Source organism: Dipodomys merriami, unplaced genomic scaffold (assembly GCF_024711535.1).
Source record: "Dipodomys merriami isolate MVZ:Mamm:240054 unplaced genomic scaffold, mDipMer1.0.p SCAF_2, whole genome shotgun sequence".
NCBI classification, from domain to species: Eukaryota; Metazoa; Chordata; class Mammalia; order Rodentia; family Heteromyidae; genus Dipodomys; species Dipodomys merriami.
The window spans coordinates 8,678,296-8,691,927 of record NW_027203381.1 but is presented as its reverse complement, the minus strand read 5'-3'; the positions used below and the strand labels follow the sequence as shown (position 1 = coordinate 8,691,927).

The following is a 13,632-nucleotide window of genomic DNA, read 5'->3' as shown; positions in this document are numbered from 1 at the left end:
AACTGGAATATTTTTCAGTTTCATAAATTCAGTTGGATAGAAGAATCCTTTATTTAATGTTGATCCTTTATGTAAAGATTGCTCAGCTGTATTTATTTAGATTCAGTGTGAGTAAAACAAATCATTGTTGAGTTATATACATAATGTATACCCTACCTTGGCAAAGTGTACAACCTTTACAACTTACCTTGTGAGTTTAAAATAGACTGATCTCTTCACTGACTTTGTGAAACTTGTTTCTTACTAAGTAGAGCTTTGTTCAATATTCCTTTGCATAGTCTCCCCCATCCCTTTTTTTGTTTGTGTGTGTGTGCCAGGATTTTTTGCTCAAGGCTAGTGCCCTACCACTTGAGCCACAGCTCTACTTCTAGATTTCTTGGCACGTTTTTTGTTTTTGTTTTTGTTTTTTTAAGGTAAGTCTTATGGACTTTCTTGTCCTGAGTGGCTTCAAATCATGATCCTCAGATCTCAGCCTCCTGAATAGCTAAGGGTATAGGTAATTACAGCTACCAACTCCTAGATCCCACCTTCTATTTTAAGTGTAGAACATATTAAAATATAAACATCCTCAAGTGTATATTCAAATTAGCTTGTTAGTTGCTCTGAATGGCTGTATGATGTTAGAGGAAAGTTTAAATCTTTCATTCATTTTCTAATCTTAATCTCAAATTAGTTTTAAGAAAATTGCTTCTGTTTTTTGTCCTTTTGTACAGCTTATTTTGTAACAGCAGTCTCCGGAAATTGCTAGCAGGACACAACCAATTGACAAGGCTGCCTGAAAGGCTAGAAAGAACCTCAGTAGAGGTCTTAGATGTGCAACACAACCAGCTCGTTGAGCTACCTCCTAACCTTCTCATGAAAGCCGACAGGTAAGAGATTTGTCTGTTTGGTGTAGTCATCTGAATCTCTCTTGTCTTCTGTAATCTAAGACCATTTTTCTGATTATCTAGATATCTATCCTAGGTTTTTGTCAGCCACTCCTCTTACCATTGGTAGGAAATGGGACTGTGATCATACCATACATTCTTTACTAGTTTCATTGCTCTCTGCCCAGGGAAGGTTGTTACATTGTGCATAAGCATTTATTGTGGAATGTACATAAACCACAGGATGAGAAGTGTACTGGAGTACAGCTACATAGTCAAAACTTTACAGGCCACTTTAGGCTTAGATTAATTAATTATGTTAGTACTTGCTTTTCCTACTTTCCCATACTATGACTATGTGACAGAGATGGGTTTTCCTATTTGCTTAGCTGTTATTATCAATCCTTTATCAGTTTTCCTCTCATAATTAAGCAATTTTTAAAATAATTTTCTTATTTTGTTTATGTTGTTACACTATTCAAATAGAGCCTGCTATTTGAAAAGGAATGATTATATTAGCTGAAATATTTCTAGTAATGCAACAAGACAAATTAAAATATGAAGTGAACCACTAAAAAAGGGGTTCAAGGAAAGCATTGCTTTCATGAACAATATAAACTAGGAATGCCAACCAAAAAGCATTTAGCCAGAAATCCCCACAGTTAAGTTATGAGATTTCTCTAACTAGACTAATGCAATTAGAAACTTAGGGCCAGTAGAGGAGGAAATCTGCCAGCCTCTGAAGGACTTGATAGGAGGACAGAGCATGCTAAATGCTTTTCTGCCATAGTAGAATTTTGCAATAAGGGTTTAGTGAATTTTAGTTTGTGAGAGAAAAGGAAATGATCAGAAAGCAAATGTTTAGGAATATGTATTCCTCAGCTTTTGTTTTTTAACAAATAAGTAGCTACTTCTTTAGCATAGTAGCAGTTGGGTTGCAAAAAACTCAAGGATTAAAATAGATAGGATTAGGGAGAGATGGGATTAGCTCTTTTTTAAAGCACTTTAAATTATTTTAATTATTAGACATTATATAACATTGTAACTTTTTAAAGTATTTCTACCAAACTGCTGCTTAAATAGGTTGACTTTGCTACTTACTTACCACTTTCAACAACCTAGGTAATGGAGGTTTTATCTACCTAATTTTCATAAAATTTATTGTATAATCTTTATTTAGACATAATTCACATTCAGGAAAATGTATGGGCATTATGTATTTGTTCTGATGAGTTTTAGAGAAAGAATAAAATAATACTAACCTTAATTGAAGCAGGCTGGCCCAGAAAATACGACATTTGTAACATTAACAATAACTTTAAAGGAAGGAGCCTTTGAAACTGACAGGTGATTTCAGTGGTGATTTGTGTTAGTTTATGGCTTAACAGAGCCAACATCATATTGATCAGTAAGTTTGTCTTCTGACAAACATTGAAAATGAGTGATATTACCCTCAACAAGCTTACACTCTAATGCAAAGTTTGAAATAGCTACCCAATAAAGCATTATTTAAAAATGGCTTAAAAGAGAAGACTTGGACAAGAAGGTTAGTCTGGCATATATCTAGGTTAATGGTATAAGAAAGCCTGCTTTGTTGTTGTACAGTAAGTACAGCAATTGCTGTTTGTATTTAGTAAGTAGCTTCAGACTTTAATGCAACTTTATTTCCTTCTACTGGGTTTGCTCCATAAGACAAATCTTTAAAAAAATGCTCATACTTTTTTTAAAATATATTTTTGTGACAAGCTATTGTTATCAGTTTTGTTTTGAATTAAATAACCCAAGGGAAGGTCTTGAATGTTAAAAGGGTTTAGTTCATGCTTTCAAGCACGAGTCTCTTGAGAGAACTGACAGGAAAATGTATTTGTGGGTGCAGTCTTGAGAGTGTTCACTTGATCTGAATCTTACTAAAATCAATCTCACAGTTTTAATTGCATGATAGTGTCTAGTAAGTATTACAGAATAGTGCGTATTAATCTGCTGTTTCTGTTGGCCAGAAAGCATTTAGTAATCAAATAAGAGATGAATCAAATTTAAATTAGATGACTTTAGTAAATTCTTCATTTTCCTTTGAAAACTTGAGGCCATTTTACTAAAACTTGTATACCATATTGCTCTCCGAATTCATCTTTGAGTATTATTTATTTTGACTTGCTTTTCAGAAAGCAGCAGCTCATTGAGCGTGTTGTAGATGCATTGGATTGTTATTCTCTATCACATAAATATAGACAATTATATGATCAAAATAAATGAATTTCAAATATAAAAATAAGTGATGGAAGTGGTGCTGTAGCTTAAGTGGTAGAGTGCTAGCCTCAAGGCCATGACCGACAAAAAAAAAAAAAAAAAAAAAAGTGATAAGCTTTGCAACTCAGAACTACAGACAGATGTGAAGTATGATGGAGCCTATATTGCTGTGAAGTTGACTGATTTTGTGTCTTAAATAGGGGCAGGTTTGGGTCTCCTGGGTAAACTGGCAAATATTTTAACCTGGGTTTTACAACTCAATTACCTGATTTTGTTTTGAGTTGAGAATGTTTTGTTTGTTTGTTGAGGATAGGGTCTTCCTGTTAGCCCAGGCTGGCCTCGTCCTTCCACCTGTGACTTCTCAGTACTGTGATTACAGGTATGTACCACCACTTCTTGGGTGGTGGATTTTCTTGAGTTAAGGATTTTCTTGGCAAAAACTCCAGAAAAGTTTCAGATACTTGGTTGTCATCAACAGATGGGCAGGGGAAGGGGTAGGTGATTTCCCATGGGTCAGCAGACTGGATGAGTCACTGCCAGAGGTACTGCCATCCTTCTGTTCCTTCCTGAAGTCTTGGCAGTGACTGACTCCCTGTCCACCTAGCATCTGCACATGTGTTTGATGGCCTGACAGCTTCTCCCAATAGGATTGATCTGATTAATAAAACCAAAATGGATGCTATGGAAGGAAAGTTACAGATCCTTGATTAGATGGCCACTCAAATGTGTTTTTATGTCAGGTTGGAATAGCACAAGGTATTTTCAGACCAGGAGGGGAGAAATATATATATATATATATATATATATATATATATATATATATATATACATATATATGCAAATGAGGTTAATGGTAATTACTCATTTGTATTTGTTACATCTCCCCAGAGGTATTAGTCACATCATAGACCATAAGTTTTAATGACTCAGACAGAATATGGGTAAATATCAGAGACTTAAAAAGGAGCAAAAAATTTAGAAGCACATGATCAATTGACCGTGACAACTGGTGCCTTTTGGCAAAGACAGATATTTCTGGCATTTTGGAAAACTAAGTTGCCTACAAAGGATATGTGTGTGACATTTACCCATAATATGAAAATTATATAGGTCCAGTGATATTTCTGGATATTAAATATATCCCATTTCTTCTTTATGTAAGTGTGTTTTTCAAATATTTTAAGGTAGTGGTTGTTACTCAGGGTTGTTAAGCACCAAAATCAAGTGGTCAGTTTTTCAAACCCCAAAATCAGTTAATGAGATTTAAGATGAACTTAATTTCAACTGCCTCCACCCCTGCTCCCTGAGGTTTCCTTCAGTCTTGGGGAGTGGATGGATGGAGCATTGGAGAGTGGCTTATGATGTGATCTTGACAGGGTTGGACTTGTAGTGACAAACTCCACATGTTGTTAACCAGAACAAAGCTAAAGAGTTTAGCCAGAGGTTCTAAGCACTAAGTCAGTTGTGAACGTCAAGCCAGGAATAGACCATCCAGAGTGCTGCCTCTGCAAAGAGGCTACCTTGGTGATCTTTGCCACTACTTTTTTCTAAGCTCCTAATATGAATAGGATTGGCTAATTGTATTGGTAGCATTCCTTTATCTGTCCCCAGGAAATTAGAATGCATTGGGACAGGTGGCTGTGCACAGTAATGATTCTCAGATTGTCTACTATTCTTTTAGATAGATTTTGAGACCTTACCATGACCTCTTTACCAACTAAGAGTTAAAAATAAGAATGCAATGAAAACTCCCTTGTTGATTCTGAGGGGCAGTCACAGTGTGAATGACTGGCTGACCTGGGGCATCTCCTGTGGGGCATGCTCTCCTTCAGCAGCCTCAGAGTGTGACAGGCTCTAATCTTAACTCAGGAGTGGTGGAATGTGAATAAAAAGAGAAGCAGGCACCACACCTTAGCAAGTATCTCACGTACTTCCACTCCTTTCACTCCGAGGCTGCATGTCAAACACAACCACAATGAGATTGACTTCAGGGAAGAGAGAGGGGCCTGGCCTGGGGCAGTCCTTCAACTACCATTCAGGGATAAGAAACTTTTTTATGCCAGAGGCCATTGGATATTTATAACATAATTCTCCAGCCTTACAATATTATCAATAAAGGCAAATGAGAAGCATTTGTGTTTGTCTCATCATCTACTAAACAACTTCATGGCCCTTGTACTGCGACAAGCTGGACATCCTACCCTCCAGATATACAATTTGGAGGGCTAGCATGCAGAAAACATATCTACTAAAGAAAAATTGGCATTTGGGTAGATAAAAGAGAAGCAAGAAGGGGAAAACTAAAAGTTATCCAAGATAAAAGTAAACCAGGACCTGGAGAGGAGAAAATCCTTTCTTACTCAATCTAAACAGAACTCTCTTAGTGTATCTTGTCTTTGTGATGCTGATAGCAGGTGGCCCATTGATTGAAGTGTCTTGTAAAAACAACTTGATGTCATGTAAATAAACAGAGAAAAGATGAACAAATCCATATTGCTAATTCCTACAGCAACACCTGTCTTTTGAAATATTTTTCAAATTATTGTGAATCCAAAGAATTACATATATTCAAAAGAACATTTTGAAATATTAAAAAAAAATCAAGATACTAGGAATAAAATTGACAAAAAATGAGAAGAGGCAATTGAACTATCAGAAATAACTAGTACATTGCCAGGTAAGCAATATGCAATAAGTCAAGTAAAAATTTACTAAGGGACGTTTAAGAAAGGCAGAAAATGAAATAAGTGATAAAGCCAACCAATAAAGCACTTCATTAGGATATAAAATTATATGCAGCAGGTTGTTTTTTGGTTTGTTTGTTTTTTGCCAGTCCTGGGGCTTGGACTCAGAGCCTGGACATTATCCCTACCCAATTTGTACTCAAGGCTAGTGCTCTACCACTTGAACTACAGCACCACTTCCAGCTTTTTCTGAGTAGTTTATTAGAGATAAGATTCTCACAGACTTTCCTGCCCGGGCTGGCTTCAAACCACGATCCTCACATCTCAGCCTCCTGAGTAGCTAAGATTACAGACGTGAGCCACCAGCAACCAGCTCTACAGCAGCTTTTGTAGACACAGACAATAGCCATTAAAAATGCAATATTTAAGCTGTGCAAAGTTGGTGGATGCTTGGGATTCCGAGATCTACGCCACCCTGGCTATAGTATAGAACAAGACTCTGTATATATCTACAAAAGGTTGATATATTACTCTGGAGCAGCCCCCATTTAAAATAGCTTAAAGGAAGACTACATACTTAAGAATAAACTTAACAAATGTGTAAAAGCTAAAGTAAATAAATGGACAGAATGACTTAATATTAAGTTGAAAAGGTTTTTGTGTTATACTGTAAATTTAACAAAATCTTGAAAAAAAAATACCCCAGTAAAGGAGTTATACAAATTGATGCTACAGTTCTTAAAAGAAATATGCAAGAATATCTAGGAAAACCATGAAAAAGTAAAATGACAAGGGGAAGCCAAACCTTGCCAAACTAAACAAGTGTTTTTGTTCTTTGTGCTGAGATGAATTAGAAATAGGATATTCATACCAGTGAGAGTAACTTAACACCCAGAATTTGGATGTGACTATTATTCTCCAGAAAAGGAGCCAGAAATCATTGGAAATAGGATTGATTCTACTGTTAGAGCTGGATAGAGACAAGATAAACCAGAAACTGTCAAACGTATATATGCAGCCATGATGAGCTGATGGCTCATGCCTATAATCCTAGCTGCTCTGGAGGTCGAGATCACAGGATTAAAATTCAAAGCTAGCCTAAGCAGAAAGTTTCAGAAACTCTTATCTCCACAGTAGAGATCAGAGCAACCACTGAAAAGCCAGAAATGGAGCTGTGGCACCAGTGGTAAGAGCACTAAGCTTGAGGGAAAAAAAAAGTTTAGGGACTGAGCCCTCAGGTCCTGATTACTAGGCAGGCATGTATACTTGAGCCACACCCCTCATCTTTCTTGCTTTAATTCTTCTTCGTGTGTGTGTGGGGGGGGGGGGGGGTGGGTGTGGGTGTGGGTGTGGGTGTGGGTGTGGGTGTGGGTGTGGGTGGGTGTGGGTATGGGTATGTGTGGCCTGAACTCTGGGCTTGGGTGCTGTCCCTCAGCTCTTCAGCTCAAGGACTAGCACTCTACTACTTGAGCCACAGCGCCACTTTTTCTGCTTATGTGGTGCTGAGGAATGGAACTCAGGGCCTCATGCATGCAAGACATGCACTCTTACCACTGAGCCACCTTCCCAGCCCAACTCTAATTATTCTTGAGATAGAATTTTGAGTTTTTGTCCAGGCTGGCCTGGATAAATTTTTTGCCCAGCTGTACTCAAATTGTAGTCCTCCTGATATCTGCCTCTCAAGTAACTGGGATTATAGACATGAGCCACCCAGCCAACCATCATATGTGTGTGTGTGTGTGTGTGTGTGTGTGTGTGTGTGTGTGTGTGTGTGTGTGTGTGTGTGTGTGCGCATGCGTGCCACCCAGCCACCCAACCATCATTTGGGGTGTGTGTGTGTGTGTGTGTGCCACCCAGCCACCCAACCATCATTTGGGGTGTGTGTGTGTGTGTGTGTGTGTAAAATTATGGAGAGTTAGAAATACATTTGGACTGCCGAGGCTAATGAGATCTAGGTTTTATTTCTGACTCAACTACTAGTTACTGTTTAATTGTTGCCAAGTGATTTGGTTCTCAGCTTTAGTGTCTGTCTGCTATGAAGTAGGAGAAGGAGTTTCTGGGATGACGGGAGATCAAAGGAGATGATAGAAAATGGGAAAAACCTTTGGCTTCTACAAAAAACCTTACAAATGAAAATAGAGCAGAGATACTGTTCTACTACTTTTTCTCTAATTAGGATTGCATAGTGAGAAGGGTTACAGAGATCAAATATCTCTGAACATATCAAACTGCTTTTTTTTACAGTTATTATAAAAGTATAAGAAAGAAGCTTAAGGACAATTATCACATCATCTGAGACCAGGCTCAGTGCTTCCAGTCCTGTTTTACAGGACTGAAATCACAGAGTGGGGTTATATAGCCAGTTTCTTGAGTGTACTGCTGTCTGTACTGGAGAATTTTTGTCCATTCTACTGGAAAGATGACACCCAGACCCTTAAAACGATTTAATTTGTCTCCAGGAAAGATAATGTGATTGTGACATTGGGGAAAGAATATTTTAAGAGGATGGGTTTTGAATTTAATTTCCTTGAGGACATTATCAGTGAATGTCTTATTAGTCACTCGATTGCTGTTTAACCATTAACAGGGTGATTCAGTCACAATTAATGCGGTCCTAATGATGTCCCCTAGAACCAGCCCAAGTAGTTTTAACTAACTTCATTGCATTTCGTAGTGAATATGATGCAAGATTTTTCCCATCTCTTAATTTTTCATAAAAAATATTTAAGTTTTATGCATCAGAACAAAGCAGGAGCCATAATGCAAGAGCCAAGTGCTTTACTGGACACTCTAGGGCCTCAAGATCTCCTTTCCAAAGCCTAGAATCACCTTGGCAAGCTGAGGACTGCTTCAGGCTGGACAAGTATCCCAGCTATAAGGCACCCAGTAGCAGGGTTCCTGTCTGCTCATGAGCAACATAGGTTTTCTCAGTCCCACTGTGTAGCACTTGAGAGTTCTTGCCAGCTATGGAGCGCAGTTTCTGCCACATCCTAGGATACAGCCGTAGAGGTCTCCCAGGAACTCTCATCTCCACTTTGACACTTAGCACCAAATAGAGGTGGCATTGCCGATAAGGATAGTCAGGCCCAGGGTGTTTGTGGATCTGAAGTGGGGTTTGTGGAGTCTTGCAGTCCTGGTGGATCCTCATGTTGGGTACTTGCTGCCTTGTAAATCCCCAGCCTGTTGGAGGTGGGCAGACATTACTGTGGGATCCTCGTGTCCTCAATTATACTACAGAGGGCCTTCTGTTGTTTCCGGTCTAGCAGTGGGATTGCTGTGTATGGGTGCATTTTGTAGCGCATGCTGCCCACATATCTCTGGGGACCGTGTCCCATTGGCACCTCAGCTGTAAGGCTGTTGAGCTTGATGTATGCTCTGTGCCGTTGTGGTAGCCTGGGTATTCTCACGTGTTAATCCCCATGGCCTACTATTTAAATCTTTTTATTTATTGAAGTTACTCTATCTTGACAAGTTCTCCTAAAAATGAAACATTTCTCCACAAAAATGAGAGAAAGTAGATAGTTCTTTAAGTATAGGCGAGTTTCAAAAAAGATGAAAGAAGTCCTTTTGCAAAGAATTTTCTCTCCTTTATTCAGAGGCAGAGGGACTTTGTAGGTGAGCAGTAACTTATCCATGTTTTCACAACATTTGCTCTCTTCCTGGACTAACAATGTATCAGTGTTCATGCATTTTTTCTATCTTCTCTTTTCTGTGTCCTTGACCACATATTTCCTAAAGAACTGAGTAAGATGAGATTGTCAGATGGCTTTCTGGCTGACCTTATCCTTGAGATTTTGAGGCAATAAAACTATTTTTTGCATTTTTATTCTAATTTTGCACTGAAGAAATTATTTTTTTTATTGTGAAAATACCGTACAGAGGGATTACAATTACATGGACAAGATAATAAGTATAATTCTTATCAAGCGTTGTTGCCTCCTCCTTTGTTTCCCCTTCCCATCCCTTCCCATTCATCCCCTCCCCCCTGAAGAAATTCTTAATCAAGATATTAAGGATATTAGGTTAGGTAGTATAAGTGAAGCTTAAAGAAACAGACGTGTCAAAATACTTCAATGAATTATGGTACTGAAACTGCTTTCCTTCCTAATTCAAAACCATTTCAGAAACAGCATGAATGACCTTTTATTTTCTTCTCCGTAGCACACACGACTATAATTTCCCATGACTATTTATGGTCTGTACAGCCTGTCTCTAACTTCCTTTTTTTCTTTTTTTAAATGTCAGCGGAATACGTGTTTCTTTAATGGAAAATATTCTATTTTGAGGGCGCTGCTTTTCTTCAAATAAATAATGGAGTTGGGGGAGGGGTGTCAGAGTGTAAGAAGTATGCAAAATTGAAGTGTGTTAACTTAGTAGTTGAGATCTTGAAATGACAGTCTTCAAGAAGACCCCTAATAGAAAGCCTTCTTTTTATTCAGCATAAAATGCCAATTGTACTTGGCATTCTACATTCTCTTAAAAACTTTTTCTGCTGGGCACTATTGGCCTTACACTTATAATCCTAGGTACTCAAGAGGCTGTGATCTGAGGATCACAGTTTGAAGCCAGCTCAGGAAGGAAAATCTGTAAGACAGAACCCTGTCCCTGAGTTCAAGCCCCAAGACTGGAATTAAAAAAAATGAACCCCACATTTTTCTTAAACACATGGGAGGATATCTGCTAATCCATGCTGGAGAGCCAAGGTGATTTTCTACCATGAGAATGATGTGGTGTGTGGAAAAGGTAGACTGGAGCAGTGGCGGGGCAGAGTTGGCCCATGACTTCTAGATGGTGAGTCCATGAGCTGAGCACCAGCTTTCGAGCTGCTGCAGCTGCACAGTTGCACATCTTTCATGGCAGGAAGGTCACCTGTGACTTCTGAACTGGGCACAATGCATCCCTGCACTGCCCTTCCATTCCTCTGCAATGATTTGGAAAGTCATTGCAGCAGCAGGGAATCCCTTAAGCCTTGAGGTGTGCATTGACAGTAATTTTCTTTTTTGTATTTCTTCCATTATTCACTATCATCTTAAAACTGTCAACGTATATATCTTCTAGCATGTTGGTTTTAGGTTAAATTTTATTAAAATGTAATATAAATACAGAAATGTAGCCTCTTCATAAGTGTAACACCTGAATCATAACCAGGTTGAAGACCAAAATAATAGAATTAGATACTGTCTTTTGGATACTGTCCTTCCTATCAAAGGTTAAGACCACTGGAGTGCTGACTTTGGACTTAGTAGTGACAAAATCATGCAGTATATTCTATTATATGTCTCATTTCTCTCAGACAGCATATTAACATACTTGTGAGAGTCATCATTTTTGCTTTTTGTTTGATTGTTTTGTGCCTATATTGGGGTTTGAACTCATGGTGGAGGTGCTATCCCTGAGCTGTTTTGTTCAAGGCTAGCACTCTACCACTTGTGCCAGAACTCCATTTCCAGCATTTTTTGGTGGTTGATTGGCGATAAGATACTCATGGACTTTCCTGGCTAGGGTGGCTGTGATCTGAGGATCCGGGGTAGCTGGATTACAGGTGTAAGCCAGCAGCACCTGGCAGTAGTGCTGGACTTTAAACTCAGAGCCTCAGACCTGTTTAGCTGGCGTTGTACCACTTGAGCCACATTTCTATCCCTGTTTTTGTGGGGGTTTTTTTTGTTTTTTTTGTTTTTTTGTTTTTTGCTGGCTGTTTTGGAAACGGAGGCTAATGAGCATTTCTGTTCAGGCTGAAGCACAATTCTCCAGACCCCAGCCTCTTGACTAGCTAGGGTTACAGTGTAAAGCCACCAGTGCCTGGCTAAGATTTATCTTGTTGGTGCTATATTATAATTCTTCATTCTCATTGTTACATGTTCTATTAATTTCTGAAAAGTAGAGTACCTTTGGTAGCTGTGAATATATGGCAGTAAAATATGATTTAGACATCATTAGAACATTAGAACTGTCATATGATTTATTTTTATTATGATTTAATATTTAAGTGTTGTATGACTATAAGAACCCTTTCATTTAAAAAAAGACAAGTAAATTAGTTTTTTCTTCCTCAAGTCAGATTATTAACCTTACTTTATTGCTTTTCACCCATTCTCCCAGCTATAAAAATAATCATTTTCTTACCTGTGTGCTTCCATGAAAATAAATTTATAGCTATTTGTATTTAATAGCTGTAGATAGTTGTCATATTAATCACAGGTAGTAGGTCAGTGATCTGTATGCCTGCTACATTGAATTCCTTGAAGCCAGAACCTGTCTTTTCACTCATGTTTCTAAACTCAACTTCATATATGCCTGTGCTCAATCAGGTAGCTTCTAAATTTGTTGAGTGTTCCGAATTAGAGCTGTGGCTTATCAGTGGTGTTTATTGTATTTTGTCATTATAGCCTCAGATTCCTGAATGCATCTGCAAACAAACTGGAAAGCCTTCCTCCAGCCACGCTTTCTGAAGAGACAAGCAGTATCTTACAGGAGTTGTATTTGACAAATAACAACCTCACCGATAAATGTGTGCCCTTATTAACAGGACACCCCCATCTGAAGATCCTTCACATGGCCTATAACCGACTCCAGAGTTTTCCAGCAAGGTAATGAGGGTTGTAGAGTGATGTCATAGTTGCATTCCTACACAAGCATTTTGTAAAAGGGAAGATCAAAGCTGAAATGTTTATTTCACAGATAACACGTTTGCTTATTCCTCCCTTTGTCATAGTTGCCTTTTATATAAGCTGTGATCAGCAAACATTTCCCTCAGGAAAAACGTATTGGTTTTTCTAGCATGAATGTATCCAGAGACTTAGCCACTACAGTGTTCTTAGGATTTTGAAATAGATTGTTTAGTTATATGTTTTTTCTCCTAACTACTCAGAACAGACTTTAAAAAATAATAATTAATATGGTGGGTGAGAATTAGAATGTTCAACACCCAGACTATATTCATGTTCATGATGTGAAAAATAATGGAGAGTTGAGGATGTGGCTCAGTGATAGAAAGCCTCCTCACATGCACAAGACCCTGGATTCTATTCCCAAATACAAACAGATAAGCATCAGTGGCCTGTGACATTGCATATCATGCCCTCCGTAGGTCTCTTAAATATGCCTTTATTTGAATTTCTAGTTTCGGCAGAGGAAGTGACATAGTATCTAGCTTTGTGTGGTCCACACACTGAGCTGAGGATATCTTCTACATCCATTTCACTGGGCATGCATCCATCTGATAAGTTGGACTTGAACACACACTCATACATCAACAAAGCAAATACTGACTCCTCTGGTGTTCTGCTAGTAACTGCAGCTTTGTATAGGGGCCAGCCTTTCTATGTTGCTTTCAGGGCTACATACTAGTCTGTCTCTTCCCTTGCAGAAAGACAAAGGCCCAAATATATGTTGGCTTGAAGTCTTGTTTTGGCTTGGCTACCAGTTTCTTCCTATTTTACCCCTCATTTGATGTTGATGATTAAACTGTTGTTTCTATGTATTACACTTCATTATGGAATGTAGAAATAATAGTTTTTCAAAAAACAAACAAACATGATAGTCCCATAGTTCCCTGTCCCATTTTCGATGGCCTGTATCTAAACCGTGGATGAGAAGTGATCATTATCTTTGTCCCCTCAGTGACTGGTGCCAGATGTAACTGTGTACCCTAAGTATAGAGAAGAGAACTTTTTTTTTCATCTTGTTCTGATTTCCCTGTGAGTTATGATACAAGATAGTAGCTCCCCTGGAAAACCTGAGCTGCTCAGGAAACTTTACTCCTTCAAAGTAGATTTTGAACATGTTCCAGCAATCAAGTCACTATCTGGCCACCTTTATGTTGAGAGATTGAAATT

At 38.4% G+C, this 13,632-nt stretch overlaps 1 protein-coding gene across 1 annotated transcript in view; it reads left to right on the top strand.

The window, feature by feature from the left end:
- Phlpp1 (PH domain and leucine rich repeat protein phosphatase 1) overlaps positions 1-13,632 on the top strand; it is a 171,761-nt gene that overhangs the window by 139,303 nt on the left and 18,826 nt on the right. Inside the window, exons 10-11 of the mRNA XM_070028994.1 lie at positions 714-869; positions 12,184-12,384. Coding sequence (XP_069885095.1) covers positions 714-869; positions 12,184-12,384 — 357 coding nt within the window. The remainder of the gene's footprint in view (positions 1-713; positions 870-12,183; positions 12,385-13,632) is intronic.